General features: G+C 41.1%; 1 protein-coding gene across 2 annotated transcripts in view; it reads right to left on the bottom strand.

Moving 5' to 3' along the window:
- LRRC1 (leucine rich repeat containing 1) overlaps positions 1-20,364 on the bottom strand; it is a 154,393-nt gene that overhangs the window by 24,219 nt on the left and 109,810 nt on the right. For both annotated transcript variants that reach the window (XM_040983566.1, XM_040983567.1), the window contains exons 8-11: positions 18,756-18,900; positions 16,270-16,388; positions 15,056-15,139; positions 6,225-6,340 (exon numbers count right to left, since the gene is read on the bottom strand). In XM_040983566.1, the coding sequence (XP_040839500.1) occupies positions 6,225-6,340; positions 15,056-15,139; positions 16,270-16,388; positions 18,756-18,900 (464 nt within the window). The remainder of the gene's footprint in view (positions 1-6,224; positions 6,341-15,055; positions 15,140-16,269; positions 16,389-18,755; positions 18,901-20,364) is intronic.

The raw sequence follows: 20,364 nt of genomic DNA, 5'->3' as shown, positions 1-20,364 counted from the left end.
AATAGAGGGAACAGCAGATTCACACATGTACCTCCTAATACTCAGAAGTAGTTGTTCTTCAAATGGGACAGAAAGTGAGATCTCTTGGGACTAGTTCCACGGCATAGAAGGTGAAGCAGCCTGCGACACAAGCATTTCATAAAGGCACTTGTTCATGTCTTGGCTGCTCCACTTGGAATCCAGCTACTTGTTTTGATCTGGGAGAGCAGAAGATGGCCCAAGTACTTGGGCCCCTACTAACCACTTGGGAGACTCGGATGAAGCTTCCTGCTCTTTGCTTCAGCTTGCTCCAGCCCTGGGAGCTGCAGTGATGTGGGTAATTTGTGTGTGTGCATCTGAAATCAGTGCATACCAGGGCACTTCAAAAAGTTCATGAAAATGGGTGTTACAAAACAACTGTAAATAGATTTAAAAATTTCATTACATCAAAACAAAGTTATCGTTTAATTCTATTGTCCATGAATGTTCTAAATCACTCTTGCATTTGCCAAGCACTGTGATGGGAATTTTTGTTTTTAAAGGAGGCCTGGGGCTGGCATGATGGCTCAGTCGGCTAATCTGCTACTTCCAAATGCCAACATCCCATATGCATGCTGGTTTGTATCCCAGATGCTCTACTTCCCATCCAGCTCCAAGCTTATGGTCTGGTAAAGCAGTGGAGGATGGCCCAAAGCAATGGGACCCTGGGTGTTGACTGTGGACAAGCCCAGCTCCAGCTGTTGTGGCCATCTGGGGAATGAGCCAGTAGATGGAAGATCTTTCTGTCTCTCCTACTTTCTGTAGATTTGCCTTTCCAATAAAAAAAAAAAATTTTAGAAGACTATTCACTACTCATTGTGAATGTTTCAAGTGCATCAAACTTTTTCACTGTATTGAACAAGTGGATCATTTCTTTCTTTTGATTCCCCGCCCCACCGGAAATGTATTGTCAGTACCCCTACCTATCTTCATCATGAGAATATAAAGGAAAAAATGAAGACTTGAAAACTGGCAAAAAACACAGATACTCAAATATGGTCATTGCAACTTCTCAAGCTAGTAACTGGCTTCCCAGCTGTAAGCTAAAGGAGAGGTATACATAAAAGGCTAGAAAGAACATCAGTAATAAATAACAGCTTTTGGGGCCCGCCATGATAGCGTAGTAGTTAAAAGTCCTTGCCTTGCAGGCGCTGGGATCCCATATGGGCACCAGTTCTAAACTCTGCGGCCCCACTTCCCAACCAGCTCCCTGCTTGTGGCCTGGGAAAGCAGTCGAGGAAGGCCTGAAGCCTTGGAACCCTGCACACATGTGAGAGACCCAGAAGAGCTCCTAGCTCCTGCTTTCAGATTGGCTTAGTTCCAGCCATTGTGGTCACTTAGGGAGTGAACCATCGGATGGAAGCTCTTTCTCTCTGCTTCTCCTGCTCTCTGTGTATCTGCCTTTCTGTGGAGAGCGGAGCCGCGCCTCAAAGATGGCGCTTGCTGACCATTGCTTCGTGGCACAAAGGTGGTAAACAGGTTTTGGGAAGTTACTGAGGATTGGGCCGAGCACGCAGGGAAGCTACGTGACCTAAGTCATGATTGGTGTGTTTATCGCATGACGTGAGGAGCTGTGTATGGATTGGTTTGTGCTATGTAAAAGGGTGTGGGTAAGAAAATGGTTAAAAAGGAGATTCCCCTGGGCATGCTTCAAGGTTATGCTGTAATCGCTTCACTGTAATAAATCTTACAACTGTTGCAACTTTTTCTTTCTTTTCTTTTCTTTGCTACTACGCTTGAAGTCTTGACCAATAAACTTTTTAAAGAGTCTTTACCGTATCGGGGTTTTGCTCGCGGGACGAGGGACCCCGATACCTTTCCAATAACAATAAATAAATCTTAAAAAAAAAAAAAGCTTTAACAATGGCATGAGACATGACAGAAACTAAAGTAAATTACTGGACTCTATAACAACTGATCTTGTGACTGTAATTCAACCCAGATTAATGAGTTGTCTAAAATGCCAGCCATCCTGCAGGAGCCCAAGTGCCAGACTGAATATGGCTGTGGCAAACACATCTGAGCCACACTGCAGCTCGTTCACACCAGCATTACCCAGGAGTCAAAGTTAAAAAACAAAACAACAACATAAAAAACATAGACCCTGTTTCCTAGACAGTTGGCACAGACTCCGGGGGCTGGCCTGACCCTCCTGCTGGCTCACTGCAGCCTGGGAAAGAAGACACACATTCACTGCTCTGTGTCTCTTAAAACCATCATAGCTACACAAGAAAATAGATGAAAAATATAGTCCTGCTTTCCAGTGGAACTAAGAATATGTTTTTGATTTATTCTGATATCTTCTGTACATTTCAGAATAACACAAGGAACAGAATCAATGCAAGAAACCACTGTACTTCTGCTTAGGGCCACAACTCCTCAGAAATAAAAAAAAGAAAACATGGTTACTATTTACACCGATGATACATGAAGAAAGCAAATGAATAACTAAACTGCAGCCTCCTATTTCCCATTATATCCACGACCCATCTAGCCCAAGGTGACCTTGCAGGCTTCAGAACTACTGCAGCAACTGTGCTGGGTAATTAAATAACTAAGCACGGTCTGATTAATGCAATACTAACTTAGCATACAGATGAATACATCTTATAATTTAATGTTTTATTTGTTACTGTTTATTAGTATTTTTAGTTATAAGCAAAGCTTTCAGAAATGTGTAAATGTAGATAAACAAATAGTGGGGCAGGCAGTATCAGTTAAGTCATCTCCTGCGATGCCAGCACTCCACATGAATGTGGGTTTGAGCTCTTGCTGTTCCACTGCTGATCCAGCTCCCTGTGAATGCGCCTGGAACAGCAGAGGAATACAGCTCAAGTGCTTGGGCCCCTGTTGAACACCTGAGAGATCCAGATGGAGCTCCAGGTTCTTGTCCTTGGCCTGACTCAACCCTAGACATTGGGCCATTTGAGGAATGAACCAACAGATTGAAGATTCTATTTCTCTGCCTTTCTCTGTGATTCTACCTTTCAAATAAAAATAAACCTTTAATTGAAAAATATGTAAATGAACACATAATCAGTGAACATACTTAAATAGAAGAACCACCGACTTGTTTAGTGAACTACACAGGTGAGCTTGCTGGTTCAGAAAACAAAAATTGAAATACGAAACTGTGATAAGTGATTCAACACTGGCCCCCTTCACCCATCATCAGGAGCCACCTTCTTTCTGTATCACCACACAGGGACACTAACCATTACTTCTGACTGCTTAGTGTTCTATCACATGGCTATATGTATCACTGTCTCTTAATACTTTAAAATTAAAGATTGGGAAAACATATTACAAAACCCAAAGCTATAAATGCCCAACAGGAAACCACTGTTCTAATATTTGATACTAGCACTGTTACAAGGAAGATTCTCAAATACCCACTTTGGTGCATGTTGTGGAGTATTCCTATGGATAAGATTCTGCTAAGAATTGGGGAATTTGGTGCTCTGTTTCCATGGGCAGCTGACAATTCAAGATGCTCTCATTGTCACAGAGGGTTTGGTACCTGGTTTCCAAGTAGCACTTTGCACGATTCATCCCAGCTGCGACAGATCCAACAGAACCTATAAAGGAAGTCTCTGGAAACTAGTGCACGGTCTCCCTGCCTGTCTGTGTGGTCATATGCCTGAGCAAAGAGGCAGACACTTCTGTTGCTGTGATTTCCTATGCTGTGACATTCCTGCAAGCTGTTAGTCTGACATGGCAGCTTTTTTAAAAATTGTTAGTTTCAATATAGATACTTTTAAACAAACTAGTGATTAAATATTTTATTAGGCATAAAATTGGGTTAAGAATCTCTATACACATGGACTAAAGAAAATACTTAACTGACTCAGATGACAGCTATGTAACTTGACTTTTTAATTAGGGTTTCTTCAGCCTAGCCCAAGCACAATGTCAACTTTCCCTTCTGAGAACTGAACAATGAGGCTTTCGCTACTGTGAAAAACAGTTTTCACACATGACAGCAATCTTTCTGCTTAAAAATTAATAATGCCAGGCCGTGGGCAGTAGCCTAGTGGCTGAAGTCCTCACCTTGCACGCATTGGATCTCATGTGGGTGCCAATTCATATCCTGGAGGGCCCACTTCCCATCCAGCTCCCTGTTTGTGGCCTGGGAAAACAGTGAAGGACAGCCCAAATGCTTAGGACCCTGTAACCATGTGGGGGACCCAGAAGAAACTCCTGGCTCCTGGCTTTGAATCAGCTCAGCTCTGGCCATTGTGGTCACCTGGGGAGTGAATCAACAGATGGAAGATCCTCCTCTCTGTCTCTCCCTCTCTCTGTATATCTGACTTTCCATAAATAAATAAATAAATAAATATTTAATAAATAAATAAATAATTTATTAATTTATTTTAAAAACCAAAAAAAAAAAATAATGATGCCAACTCATGACCACCAGTGAGAGAAGAACCAGAGAGCTACTCAGAGCCACTGAATGTCTATGGCTGACAGGGGACATGGAGGCAAGGAGTTGCCCTTCCCAGCTTGAATGGCTCATCTTGTACTTAGTCTAGCAGAAACTCAACTCCAACTTTAATCAACCCTGAATTTCCAAAAATCCATTAGTGATCCTAAGAATATACTGAGATGTCCCAACAATATCAACTTAAAAGAAAAAAAAGCACATTTTCTGGGGCCCTAAACCCCCTGAAGAGTTCAGCTGACTACTGCTGTTTATTTACCTTTGCCATCTATCATCCATTTACAAGAATGAAGAATAGTGGCTTGTGTCTAAACTAAGTGACCAGCTAATGAGCACATGCAGCTGGTCAGCCGAACACCTTTCACTGGTCATCTTCCTGGTTAAACACTTTCTTTCCTATATAACTATTTCACACACAAAAACACTGAGTTCCCTTTGGCAAGGAAACCTGTGGTAGAAGACGTTTTGCAGTAGCTTGCTATTCATTTTACGAAACTATGAATGTTTCATTCAGTCAGCAAATATTTATCAGGAGTCTACCATGCCCAGACCTCATGAACCAAGGCTGTTGCCAGCACGTAAACCAGAGCATCTAACTCAGGCTCCTGCAGGTCTAGGAGGACTACATACATGCAAAAAGGCCATTTCAACCAGTGCTGTGAGTGATGTGGTAGGGGAAATTACCCAAAGGCAGACTCAGAGAAAAAGTTTTCTGGAGAAAACATGGCAACAGAAGAGAGAGGCAGAAAAACAGGGCAGAGGGCTCCAGGTGGACAGGAACAGCTTGCACCACCTCAAGGGAAAGAAGAGTACGTGAAATCTAGAGCATGCTACAATTAGTGGAGACCAGCCGAAACAGATCCCTGTTCCACAAAGGAGAAGAGGAAGCATACTCCAGAACCTGGCGAGCAGCCACGACAGCCTGTGCCCCAGCACTTGGCAGGCTGTGCCGCTGTGACCTTGGGGGTGTCAGCCTGGTAGCTCCTCACAGTTTCTGGTGAAGAGTGATTCTGATAGGAAGACTATGACTGGGAGTCATTTAGATTTTATGACACAATTTAATTGGAGGGATTCAGACTTACCAGTAGAACCCCAAGTAAAAATCAAGTCTGAACAAATTCAAGTTCGATGAGGCCCATAAAGACTCACAAAAGCCGGTTACAAAAACGAAGGCAGGTGAGGGCACAGGGCGCAGCATTTACAACACCAGCTAAGATACCTGCATCTGGTAGCAGAGGACCTAGTTTTGATAACCAGCTTCCTGCTACTGCAGGCTCTGGGAGTTACCCAAAGTAGTTGAGTTTCTACCACACACGGGAGAGTTGGACTGAGCCTCTTGCTCCTGGCTTTGGCCCAGGCTTGTGGGAATCTGAGCAATGAGTCAGAGGACGGAGGTGCTCTCTCATTTTGTCTCACTCTACAATCAATTACTTAATTTTTAGAGTGCCAAGATAAAACCTGTTTCTCTGCACTCAGGTCAGCATTCTTTCCCTTCCATCCCTGGGCTGTCACTCTATGAAGTGTTTCTATGGAAGTCTCTGTGTAAGCTTCAAAATACCCCTGCTCAGGTTGTCGCTGACCTTCTCTCTACTGTCCTGGCTCTGTCCCCTGACACTATGGCCTCCCTCAGGTCTGGACCATGTAACTTATCAGTCTTGAATGCTGTAAGAGGGTGCATAAACAGGACCACAATGATGTAAGGAAAAATTACTGTGCATGGACACTTGGGCCACTTAAGCGGAGCAAACTAGGGTATGATTACCTGTTCCCTGCCACATCCAGGACATGAAGCTCTGTCGCTTGTGACACCTCTGCAGGTATTCGAGTTAGTCGGTTATCACGCACGCAGAACACAGTGAGGCTGCAGCACCCGCCAATCTACAGTGGGAAAGAAAACACCTTTATTCCATTTTTGGGGAGATATAAGGTGTGATCAGAGTCCAGACTATCTTTTTTATGAAACATCATGACAAGGATACATAACACTATGCCACATAATTTAAAGTGTCACTTATGGCCAAAAATGGTTAATTTAAAATCTACAAAACACAGACCTAAAGTTCATTAAAAAATTATGCAAAACATTAAATGCAGATATTTTAAGCTAAGACAATAACTGATATAGTTCAAACCTTCTATTCTGAAAAGAAAGTCATTTCGCTCTGCTGATATCTAATACAACTGCATCTGTTAAATGTGTTAACCAAACTACACAAGTGCAAATAGTATTTGGTAATATAGAAGTTTAACAATTCTAGCTCCAAAAGTTAGGCTAAAAGTGATACTGATACACACACACACACACACACACACACACACACACACACACTTCCTGCCTATTACATTCATTCACATCAGTGTTTTCAGTGTTCTAACTTAATTTTTTTAACGGGCTATCCAGTAGGTGAGAGAATGCAATCATTTCAGTCACACATCTTTTCATAGATATTGATCATCAATTTGGTAAATTCACTTTCCTTTCAGAATACAAAATCAGTAATGTCCTATAAAAAGTGAATCTGTAAATACATAATCTCTTTATGTTTGAGAATGTACACAGACCAAAATCTGTATCCACACCAAATTTCATTATCTTTTAAATAAAAAATTTGTAAGTAACTGAGCTCTATAGGAGTTTGGTCTTCAAAACAACGCATAAACACAGAGTCCAATGATTCTTACTCTCTCTCATACACACACACACAAACTGGCTGTGGTTTTTACAGTCGGGAAAGCTGAACCAATGGGGAGGAAAAATAACTCAGTTCCAGACACAACATTCTGCAGGACTCCATAAAGTGCTACATTCTTCTTAGACTTGCCATCCTAAGAGCATTTGCTAGAAAAGGCTCATGAAAGACCTATTGAAGTCTCTCTGACACATGGAAAAATACTATTCCGGGCCTCCTACTTAAGGAAGAGCAAGAGACTTGACTCCACAATGACGTGACTGTATCTTCTGTCCCTTGCTATTTACACGTGTGCTTACTATGCATATGTAATAAACTAACAAACACAATGTTTATTTTTGAAATTGCTATATCAATACCTTCGTGTACAATCTTCTTCTGTGTTAAGAGTTAATGTAAAGATTCTGAAATATCTTATTTAACCATAGTATTGAACCATAGAGGAACACAGACTAACACTTGTCTCTGGCCATGTGGTAAGTATCCAAATAGATTAAATCTTTCAGATTGTCCCCTATATTTCTCAGTATTTACATATTTGCATTTCCAATCTTACACGTGATGGCTTACCATATTCTAAAATACACTTTTCAATCTGGCCTCACTATTTATTAAGAGAATTTCCTTTCCTGTTTCAGTCTTTTAAAAATCTTACCAATCATGCAACATTACTTAAATGCTATTTAAGCTCCACAAAATCATCTCACAACTCTCTGACCTATATAATAAATGACTCTGCATTTCTTCTGTAATTATGGTCTAAACCCCTAACAGCACAAGATTCCTGGGATCATCTGATTGAGTTCTGTGTAATGTGCGCATGCAGACACACAGTCGCTACGGAAAGTACAGTATCCATCCTATCTACTCAGCACGAACAGTTATACCTACCTACCCCACCTCTCATTAAATTGTTGATGTATTTATTCATTTACTTATTTACTTGCCAAACACTTTTTGGTTAAAAGTTACCAACTTCTATTTGCAGGAATGGAGATAACAAAATTCCTTATTGTATTAACAACCTCCAGAGTAGCCTTTCTTTGGTTTTGTAAATCCAGGGCCCATGATAATATCCTGGAAGAGATGTGCAACTGGATCTTCAAGGTTTGGCATTTCTTTCTTCAAGGGATGGAAATCAATAATTGTTCTCCAGTGCCCAGGAATATCATGGAAAGAAAAAAAATTCAAACCCCGGTTCTTCTGAGAACTGGCATGATCACATTCTCCGAGGAATTAAACCATTACCAGCAAAGACAGTCATCAGAAGAACATCTCAGACCCACAGCGGAGTAGTGGCTCTAGGATGACTGGGTTTAGTGGGGGGCCTAGATTCCATGAGGGAGTTCTTCCCATTGGCAGCTGACTGAGGCTGGAGACCTATCAACCACCTGCAAACAAGGTCTTGCTTTGAAGAGACCAGATTTCCCCAGCAAAACAGGTAACATCAGCTACTCAAGTGATTAAGCCCCATGGGACAGTAAGCTCCTAGAAGGCATCTAGAGCTGAAACTGTACTGAGATTCTGGGGCATCTTAACATGGTGCTGTCCACTACCTCAGTCACCTGTGCCCTGCAAGATTCTGTCCTGGGGCCCTACAGCTAAACTCTGTGGGTATTTTCATTTTGTATCATGTGCATGTATAATGTACTGAAATTCAATATATATATATACATATATATTTCAGTGGGCCAGTGAAGACTCTAAGTTTAGCAGAGCAGTTAATTTCCCATAACTATTTGGTGGAATATGTGTGAGCTATCTACTGTACTTACAAGCTTACCCACACACACATACACACCCCTTTTCAGCTCTCATTCTAATCCCAGACTCATATGAGCTGTTATTGGGAAGTAATTGTGCTCTATAGTCTCTTGAGCTACCTGGTTCCCAAAACAAGCAGTGTGGGCTCTTGACCTCTATTGGCTATGACTTTGAGGAAAATAATGCCAAGAGAGAGAGCACATGCTATAGTCTCATGTGCTGGGGTGCCTTAATCACCCGACAAAAGCACACACTGTACCCAGAAAGCACACACAAACACCTCTTTCCATATCACCAGGAAGGGGTAGCACAAAACATTTGCCTTTTGGAAAAAATTATGAAGCAGTACAAACCATAACTCAGAAGAGCCGGTTTGTCACAGACGTCAGAGGGGGGATGTGGTGCAGGGGAGGAAGCAGATGCTTGGAGACCACAGTGACATGGGTTAGGTTTTAGGGTCAGTCAAATGCTCAGTGGGCTTGGATATCTCACTTCAACCACAAGTAACAACAAGGATTAGATGAAATTAAACCACATATATAATTTAGCGGCTCTTGTAGAACCTGGCCCATGGCTACTGCCAAATACGTGTGGTGTCAGCTCTTGTTTATTCAAGAAGTGAAAACCCCACATCCAAGTGATGAGCTCAATCAACACGTGAATATGTTCCACGTTCTTAGAACTCTGCCGACACTGGCAATCTCTTTTCAGAGTTCATCTACACCTCTTAAGAAACAGTCTCCAAGACAATGGATCTCCCAGTGACATTTGTACTAATCATAGTAAAAAACTGACATTAGTTCAGCATCGTATCATATATATCATTCATATGTATTTTTACTTTCCCCTTTGAGAAAGAGTTTGGTGGTTCCTTAGTGGTCAGTAGGATAAAATGTCTCTATCACTTAGAAATTCTGGGAAGCAGAATTACTATCCAAATGACTTATTACTAGTTTTGTAGGAAGCTGATATTTTTAAACCTCTCTTAAGCCACATAATAGCACCTTCCCAGAAGAAAAGGGGCTGGACTTGGATTCTCTGAGAATTACAGAATGTAACTGAGAATCCTTGTCTAGTTGTTTTGTGTTTATCTTAAATTCAAAATGATACTGCCCTCAATTGCTTTGCACTGATCCAACTTTCAAGGTCAGAAGACCTGCCCATCAATGGGCAAACCTTTACCCAGGTCAGCTCTTGCCAAATCATAACTGTCTGAAGACTAAATTACCCTAGAGGAAAAACTCAGACAAATTCAATGGTTCCCAGGTCTCCAAATAAACAGCCTTTCTCTGTTATCTTTGCCTATTGATATGCCATTTGGCAAATGCCTGTTCTGAATATAGAAATATTTTCATTTTCCTTCAGTCTATCCTTTCAATATTACTTATAACAGCTGAAGCCTCGTTTCATTGGCAAAAAGATACACTTGAACAGAAATAGCACAATGCATGATTTTAGAATCCCATCATAATTTGTGGCATATTACTCAATCATTCCTTACTTTGTAAATATTTTGGATCGCATGTGGTTGGGTCACTAACATCAACATATCCACCAGCATCTGCTCATTCTTTTTCTGTCACTTTGCTCTGTATCTTGAGCAAGTTACTTATTACTCTCAGTCTTAGCAAAACAATGCTAATTTCCCTACATCTCATTTAACTGCCACAGAAATTAGACAAGAATAATCATGAAAGCACCTGGCGGAAAGCCATCTCTGCACACCTCTGGGATGGTACTCAAGCTATGTTAGCAAGAAACATTCCTGTGCTTCATTCCTGGTGTGTATCCATGAATGTTTTCTTTAGATACATTTTTACAATAAAACTGCCACAGTGGTTAGTACATTTTTACTGTATTCCCTTCCAGAGGGGCAAATAATTTATATAGTAATCTGTACCTTCCATACAGTTGCTAACATTTTATGATTATTAAAAGAAATCTTGAATACTGGTAGGCCTTTTTAAAAAAAAAGTCTTAAGATTTATGTGAATGCTAAGGAAACAGAAACTGTTTCACATTACCTGCCTGCTTCTGAATATTTTTCTTCTGTTTTTGTCTGCTTCTCTGTGTTGGGTTTAGCTTTTCCCAATGCTGTGAAAGGATTTCTAATTGAGTCAGAGAAGAGCTCTTTTCATCTGTGATGTCAATTTCTCCTCACCCTCAGGTTGGTTTACATTCTTTAAGATCAGAAACTTAGTTTTTTGTTTCCTTTAAGACTTACTTCCACCTTCAAGGTTAGGGATGCCTTCCCTATTTTAAAATCTGATGGTTAGTTATATTTTATTCAAATATCTCTTGGTTTTATATTATTTTTTCTGTTAATAACTCATTGTAGAATGAAAACTTACAGCAAGAGATTTTTAAATTGAAATGAGAAGGCACAAACTTCTCCACAGCATGAATACTGTCACTCTAGACATTTCCAAATATCAAGTAACATATACAGATAATTAATACTGACTAGTTGCCATATAATGGAGGTTTGATGAGTGATCTGTAAATTCTTTCTTGTCTCATTGGACTGCCCAAGTGTAAAACATCGGAGTCATCTTCAGTTTCAGTTAATGGACACATAAAAAAGTTAGACTCTAAACTTGGATACATGTTTGATTTCTGGCAGCTGAAAACATTGTGGTCTTGGGCCTTTACAAGTAGGATTTGGCCGGGGAACAGTGTGAAGTTACCACCTTTCACTCATCATTCCCATGATCACACATACATCAGCTCCTATCTACCCAGCAGTCACACTCCTGGACACACTCCTTCCCTTAACTATTCCCTTCACCAAAGAAGAGTTTCCAAGGGAATTTCCTTTTCCCAGAAGTAAATATACTTAAGCAACAGGATGAGAACTAAAAGGCACAAAAAAGTGGCTGACAAAAATCAGAAGCATGCCACATGTAGCAAATAAGCAAGTCTAGCCTTTCCGGGAGACAGGATTGTGCTGAAAACGACAAGTTAGTGAAGAGAGATGAGTTGCCAAGTTGCTGTTTTTCAGAACTTCTGAATAACTAAAAATGGAACTCACAGAAAAGCATTCTTTTGAGAGAAAATCTGGAAAACACATAACAAAACAATGTTCCAGGCCATGCAATCATATTAAAAAAATTAGAGGAAATGTTCAATATTTTATAATGAAGAACACACAAAGCAGTCAGCCAATTTGAATTTTCATGCATTTAAGAAATGAAAGCCGGAGATGCAACTGTAGTCTGAACAATACTTACAAGATAACAAGTTACCTGACTTTTCTACATTTCCAAGCAGCTAACAATTAAGAAAATAAGAGACATTCATTGATTTGCAAATGTTTACCACAAATAACACCACAAAACACAAACAGAGTCTATCTGTGTGACCCACACAGTACAAACATTTTCCCCTCAACCATTTGGGAAAAACTATATGCAAATAATGCTGCTACAGACTGAGGAGCTGTGCCATAAAACTGACAATATACAATACTGTCAAATTAAAAAAAGAAGACAAAATATAGGCAGAACTGCACAGTGCACCAAGCCAGTGACAACTAATACAACTAGGAATCTTTGGCATAAAAATTGTATTGGCCAGAACTTCAGTTTAGATACATCACATATGCAATTTCATTATTCAAGAGAAAGTAAAACATTTTTGGAGAAAAAAATTCCAGTCAGTAAAGTGCAAGATGCGATTCAGTGGTATCATCCTAGAGGTAGGACTCCAGTGCACATGCATCTTCTCACTCTCTCTCTCAATCTCTCTCTCTCTCAATCTCTCTCCCTCCCTCACACACACACACAGCCATAGCCCTACCACACTCACTGCACAGAGAGGACAGGACAGGGCTGTCTGATGCGACGTGATGCCACATGAAGTGAGGAGGCTCTCAGTGGTTTGGCTGTTCAGCTCTAATGGTCAGAGATGAGATCTCCTCCATTTCTGCTGGGCTACCAAACTGTGACCCACAGTAGAACTGGAGACATGTACTCAGGTGTGCACTCCAGCTCCGGGAGCTGAGTGTGTGCAAAAGGAGTGAAGGTGCACCACAAAATACCTTATTTCCAAGAACATAAACATCCTCTGCTTTACCAGGAAGAAACGTCACAAAGGCTTTACTCTTTCCTAAAGCTCTAAATGCCAGAAAGCCAAACACAGCTTCCCAGAGAATGGGCAAAGCTTGATAGCTAAAGTGTTTTGAAGCTAGAAACAGTTTCACATCCTGAAAAGCTGTTCTAGTAAATTCAAACAGACCAGGTATAATCCTCTAATCAGAAACACTATGTACAAGTTTCATGCTTATCCAACAACAAGGAGGCTTGTGCTTAAGTTTCTGGAGTTCTTGTCTAGAATATACAAGAACAGGGAAGAGGGAGGCTGGGAGCTCTGGCTGAAGATCAGCACAGAACTTAAAAACACTCTCCTCAGCACTTGCCTTGAAAACACCTGTAAAACCTGAATTTCTTAACATATTCATATGAATGATAATTCGGTTTTTCACGACCAAATCAAGGTCCTGTCTTACTTCAAGGTCACACAGAGGAAAGCATTGGCCTGAGTCAAGATGAGCTGGGTTGCTGTGCTTTTGCTGACTACAGAGAAGTAGGTTGGCCATTGGTAGCCTAAATCTACAAACTCCTATCTTTGTGAGTCCTGGTGAGGGAATCTCACTGGTCTCAAGTCATACAACTTTCAAAGTTGCTGCGCATGTTAGTGAGTTAACATACTCGAAAGCAGCTGGTGCAATGTATTGCATTGAGAAAATAAATCATTTCTACTTTTCTCAGTGTGTGTGTGTGTGTGTGTGTGTGTGCGCTTGCACATATTTGTTGAATCTATCATCCACTTACCAGTGCTATTCACCAGAAGGAAAAATAATGTTCAGATATGTCAATAGTGTTTTTGTTTATCACTTGGAAAACAGAACCTACAACATTTTGACCAGCCAAAACTCTCAGCCATTTCCTGGAATAGGTGAGACAGAGACTCCAGTCTTTCTGCTGGAAACAGTTACACTCAGGCACTCCCGTTCTTATTAAGGGTGTGTCAGAATAGGGTCACACTTAAAATAAATATTCTCATGCCTCCACTGAGGAGTGTCAGCTCTCTTACCCAGAGAAGATGGGGATGCTGAAGGCAAAACACCAACATGAGGCAGAAGATAGGAAGCTAGGCCAGGTCCGACACCCTGAGAAGCAGCCCTACAGAGAAAAGGAGCCCCTCAAGTGCTATCTGGTTGGATGGCAGCTTTGAAATTATTGCAAGACAAATGCTACAAAGGGCCAGAACAGAAAAATCTGAAGAAAACTGCACAAGACCAGTGATCACATCCTATGAGGAAGTAAATGTCTGTTCGCGTAAGAATGTAGCCCATTTCACAGTGAAAGTGTGGGGGTGGAGAGTGAGAAGTGGCAACTTAAACTCAGTCTTAGTCTACATTTGCTAGTGAGAAATCAAGCTCTCTTAAGTTCCCCATAGAAAGTATGTAAGACACTACCTATCTCCCTGCTTGACTTACTGCGGGGTCCTCCTGCTGAGAAAATCCACCACCCGTGACAGGATTCAGACACCTCTAAATCCACATGGCTGCTCCTCCCTATGGGTGATGACTGTCTTTTTTCTCTTGCTTGGAGCACTGACCAGAAAAAGGAAGTCCCAGGATGCTGTAGCCTGCCGTCCACCTTCCTCTACTCCTTTGCCTTTGGGAAGAACTCACTCACACTTATGGCGGACTTCAACATGGACCAGTGTAAATCTCCACCCCAAAATAGGAAAGCATTAAGATCTACTTTTATATCCCTATGGCTTATGAGATAGTTCAATTTCATATTAAATAAAATAATCAAGCTCCAAGTTATTTACTTCTTCTCCCAAATTTCTAAATTACCCATTTCCATCAATGATACTAAGCCCAACATCAATCTCTCCCCCTTTCCCATTTGGAATCCTGTAAATCCATGTTTCATAATTCTCCATGAAGTAAAACTGACATATCTCTGACACAATATATCTAACCAGCTCCAAGCCAGAGTTCAGAGTTCATGCCTTTAAAAACATCACAAGTACTTACAAAATATTTCACATTTTTGGTCCTTTATGTGTCATTATACTTATTTCTTTGCAATTACAACCACAACATTTCTCTAAAACCACATACCTCTTTTGGTAAAGACACTAATTTATTTCTGTCTGCGTTCAAGTTGCTCAACTTCTTAAGTTTTCCAATGCTCTTAGGTAAGGTCTGTGAAAACAATATTTTTTATTATTAACATGACACAGTTACGACATGGTTCACAGCAAACCCAGCTGTCATAAGGATATAGGGGTGTCATGAGGCTGGAGGAAGAAACATGGTGGTGTGGGAATGGGAGGAAGGCGAGTACAGCCCTACAGGAACCATGCTTGGCCCAAGTGGGTTGGTGGTGGTGACATATCACAGCTGTCATGATTATCACTGATGAGACTCAAACCGTAAACTATGACAGGAAGATCTGGTAACTCCTACACCTGTTAGAAGATGGCTACTTGAGCCACCTGAGGAAGGGTGTTACTGGGTTTGCCTCACTGCATCTGTATACCTGATCCTCTAGAATTGTGTTTTTCTGCTATTTTCACCTAAACAGTGTCAGTCTCTTAAAAATACATGAAAGGGAAGAAATAGTAGAAAAAAGTAGAGTTAAAAAAAGTAATAAAATGCAGATGGAGAAAAGAGAAGAGAAAGAAAAGTTAATCACAGAAAAAATGCTGGGTTTAGATCATTATGAGACGGTAAAAAAGAGAAGATGGGGTGATGACTGAAGGACTGAGCAAAGCCCAGGCAGGAGCAAGGGAGAAGGTAACTGAGGTTTTCTGAAATCTGGCTAACCCACACTTGGCAGGCGGGCTATGCACTGTCATTGCCCCTGATTGGGTGGGGACTTCTGCATAGCCACTTTCTACGATGGAGCAGGAAGCAGCCTTGAACAAAAGCCCACCTGATACCACAACAGATACCAACGTCTTGTTCCTCTAGGGCAGCTTCCCTGACCCAGCTCTTGCTTCTTCCCCGTTTCACCTTCTCTTCTCATTTGCTGTAAAAACCCAGAGAACAATCAGCAGAACTTCCGCCCGGAGAGTCTCTGGACACCATGGCAGAGGCACAAGCATGCCCAGTCACAGCACTGGGGTCCTCAGCGACTCATCACCTGAGGCCCTGTGTGTAAGCAACCGACAGGAAGCCAAGGTCCAACAGCTTTAAGCAGGTTAAACTCTCATCATTATGCATTTGTTTTGCTAGTCTCTTTCTGAGATGTAATATGAGGGAACTGCTTTTGTGGCCCAAATAACAAACCAATAGAATGGACTCTGTGAGAAGGTGCAGGCCACACTCACCAGGAGCCGGTTTTCTGTCAGAACTAACTCCGTAAGACTTTCACACTCCCCAACCGCCTCAGGTAACTGGGTGAGCCTGTTCTGATCCACCTTCAGGATGGACAGCTTCTTCAGTTTTCCTGAAAAAGTATTATTTAAACTAATTAGTTACAATTGTTTTTCTAATCTTCTATTATTTGTTTTACACAGTTAGTTTTCACATGAAATCAGGTCATTCTCATTTAAATTTCTAAAGGCTGAGAGCTAACATAATTTGTTCAGAATATCAGTCAGCAATTATAAACACATCACTTTAAAAGGCCCTATCTGAAAAAAACATCTTTGCAAAGCTGGAAAATCTAAAGGGAAACAAACAGTTGGCTCTGAATATATCTTAAGAGCTGGAGATGTTCTCTCTATACAAGAGGCTTCCATTTAAATCTAAGAATCAACCTTACTAAAAACAATGAAGTACAGTATGTTAAACTTCTAGTGAATGAAAATGACTCAGTGAAGATCCTTTCAGGGAAATCTGCATAGAGACTGGACAAGACAGTTTTTGGCCACGCAAACAGGCCATGGGGAAGATGAGTTCCCCCTGCAGACTCCTGAGAATCCCACAGGGATGAAGACATCTTAAATCTTCGAGATTGCAGAGCAATGAGCCTATAGAGCAGATGCCCTTCATTATCTACTGAGAGTGACTTTCCTCATTCAATCTGAACACACTTTCTATCCTAATAGAAGCCTGAGGCTGAGAAAGGGAGTTGCTAAAAGGATTGACTTGTCATGCATGCAGCCACAGGACAAAGCAAAACTGATTCTTATGCTCTTTATTTAGCTTTTTCAATAAGCTTCCAACACTGTCCCATCAGTTTTTCAACCAGCTTTAACCAGTCTCCAATGTCTGAATTGCTACTGAGTGACTGTGATCAGTACTCACTGTCCTCTTGACAAAGTGCCACGAAGCAAGCGGTGTTATTATACAGCTTCTCCAGCCAGTAAAAATCTTCAAAAACTTTGTCATGCTTTGAGTTAAAATTAAAAGATGGCAATCCTATGGCCACTGGATGGTTAAAATTCTTTAGAAGTTTTAAAATGCTGTGCATGGGGGAGTCACCCATTCACATCTGTTTAAACCTCTCTCTGTGTTTAAGCTTCCAACACTGGACTTAAGATCTGTAAAGAAATGGTCTAAACTGGTTGTTTTTAAGGAAATAGCATAGAAGAGTTAAAGACAGGGCTTTAGCTGAATCTGCCCTAGGTCATGCAATAAAATCAAGGCATATTCTTATGAAATATTCAGGAGGCTGAATTATCAATTTCTTAGGAATGCTCAAATGTTTTAAACACATATTTTCTTTTTTTAAAAAAGATTTATTTTTATAAGACTGATGGAATTATGACTCCTTAGGAAGGACTATACTATTGCAACAACATGGGGGGAAATCTGTCAGGGGGTGGGAGTTTAGGGGGAAATCCAAGTCTATATGAAATTGTACCATAAAATTCAAAAATTCAAAATAAAAATTTAACAACAACAAAAGATTTATTTTTATTGGAAAGTTAGATATACAGAGAGAAGAAGAAACAGAGGGGAAGATCTTCCATCCGCTGATTTACTCCCCAAGCGGCCACAATGGCCAGAGTTGTGCCAATCCAAAGCCAGGAACTAGTAGCTTCTTCTGGGTCTCCCAAGTGGGTGCAGCGTCCCAAGACTTTGGGCCATCCTCGACTGCTTTCCCAGGCCAGAAGCAAAAAGCTGGAGGGGAAGCAGGGCCACCAGGATTAGAACTGGCAGCCAAATGGGATCCTGGTATGTGCAAGGCAAGGACTTTAGCCAGTAAGCTACCACACCAGGCCCTTATTTTTACAGATCCATACTGAAAATCACTGAGACAAAATGCAGGTAAAGAGTTAGCTTTTTTTTTCTTTTTAAAAAAGATTTATTTATTTTTATTGGAAAGGCAGATATACAGAGAGGTATAGAGACAGAGAGGAAGATCTTGCAGTGATTCAGTCCCCAAGTGACTGCAATGCCTGGAGCTCAGCCAATTCGAAGCCAGGAGCCAGGAGCTCTTCCAGGTCTCCCATGTGGGTGCAGGTCCTCAAGGCTTTGGGCCATCCTCAACTGCTTTCCCACATCGCAAGCAGGGAGCTGGATGGGAAGCGGGGCCACCAGGATTAGAACTGGTGACCATATGGGATCTCGGCATGTTCAAGGTGAGGATGTTAACCAGTACAAAATTGTGCTGGGCCTTAAGAGTTAGCTTTTAAAAGTGGTAATACCTGTAGCTGAACCCAAACCAGAAGACAGAAATATTTCATATAGAGAAAGATAATTACACTGAATAGTTTTTGCTTTCTTTTCCTAGAAACCAGCCAGGGAATTTTAAGGAGTCAAGTCCCCAGCTTCTGAGAGTTTAAGCAGAGGACCAAAACTTACCTCAGATGCTCAAGATGACAGCAGGAAGCAATTGCCCTAGTGAGTGATTTTAAATACTCACCAATGCCATCAGGAATAATTTCTAGTAGGTTCTGGGAAATGACTAAATCTGTTAATGAAGTCAGTCCACTGATTTCTTCAGGAAGTCTTTCCAGTCTGTTTTCAGAGACATCTAAGCACAGCAGGTTTTTCAGATTTCCTATTTCCTGTATCAGTGGCAGAAAAAGAAATTTGTTCTTAAAGCTGCCATCAAACAGAGAAAGCTGTTACAGTGATCTTTCAGAGTCAGATTCCTAAGTAGGTGGAAGAATGTCAATTGAGCACACATTCAAATGTGGAGGCAGGAGTAAATTCCTAGAGCTGTCCCAGTACAAATGGGAAGCTCTCTGCATCACAGACCCAGGGCTGGGAAGGATACAAAGCAGGTAAGGAATCGTTTTCTAAAAACAAGGAGAGTGACACCAAGAGAGAAGAGGATGACTGCAACAAGATACAACTAAGGTTGAAAAAAAGAAAATAAAGAGACCAGAACCTAGTTAAATTTGGAATAAAGCAGCTTATACCCACCCACTTATTATTTCCTTCCAAGATAGGAAGTCAAGCTATCCCAAACATAAACACAAATATTTTCCACAAACTGGAGCATAGAGACCCACTGATACCTTCAATCTTAACAGCAGAGAGAAACATGATGGACTTTGTGAAACAGGCTATACAGGATTGAGCCTAACAGTCTATTCAAGAATTCTTATTTTCCATCTCCCAAATGCATATCATCTCTCTCATAACTATCTCTATCTTTTATTTCCCAATTCCCTTTATTAAATTCCAATTCTCATTATCCTTTCAACTTCCCCTCCGCAACTGCTTCCTATGAACAGAACTTCTTAATATCCACCCTGACAACATTGTTAGCTTTGGTGATATAATCATACTACCTTCCCACTCAAAAAACATCTGCTGCATGCCTGATGATCACATACGTGCAAAGTCCCCAATATGTATTTAACTTTGCTTATCTATTTATCCAGTTTGCCTCCAATCTAACATTTGTCTTACGACCCTGCCCCTATATGTCTGCTAGGTAGGCAATCAGACCATGTTTCTATTCATCTCTGGCCAGACTTGTGAAGCTGTTGCGCTGCACATGATTTCCTTTCAAGGATGCTTTTGCATGATTTTCTAAAATATCAATGAAGTCAGGAAAATAACACTGACTATTTGAGATTTCTTAGTGTGATTAATTCTGGCTTAACACTAGTTTACACAACAGGGGAAAACAAGAGCCTTTAAAAAAATTTCTAACATAGGGCCCGGCAGCGTGGCCTAGCAGCTCAAGTCCTCACCTTGAACACGCAGGGATCCCATATGGGCGCCGGTTCTAATCCCGGCAGCTCCACTTCCCATCCAGCTCCCTGCTTGTGGCCTGGGAAAACAGTCAAGGACAGCCCAAAGCTTTGGGACCCTGCACTGGTGTGAGATACCCGGAAGAAGTTCCTGGATCCTGGCTTCGGATTGGCATAGCATTGGCCATTGCACTCACTTGGGGAGTGAATCATTGGATGGAAGATCTTCCTCTCTGTCTCTCCTCTTCTCTGTATATCTGACTTGCCAATAAATAAATAAATCTTAAAAAAAAATTTCTAACATAATCAAAGGAGCTTTAATTT

This window comes from Ochotona curzoniae, unplaced genomic scaffold (genome assembly GCF_017591425.1).
Source record: "Ochotona curzoniae isolate NIBS_2020 unplaced genomic scaffold, NIBS_Ocur_1.0 contig_3819, whole genome shotgun sequence".
Classification (NCBI taxonomy): domain Eukaryota; kingdom Metazoa; phylum Chordata; class Mammalia; order Lagomorpha; family Ochotonidae; genus Ochotona; species Ochotona curzoniae.
The sequence above is the reverse complement of the archived record's forward strand: the minus strand, read 5'-3'. Positions and strand labels throughout refer to the sequence as shown.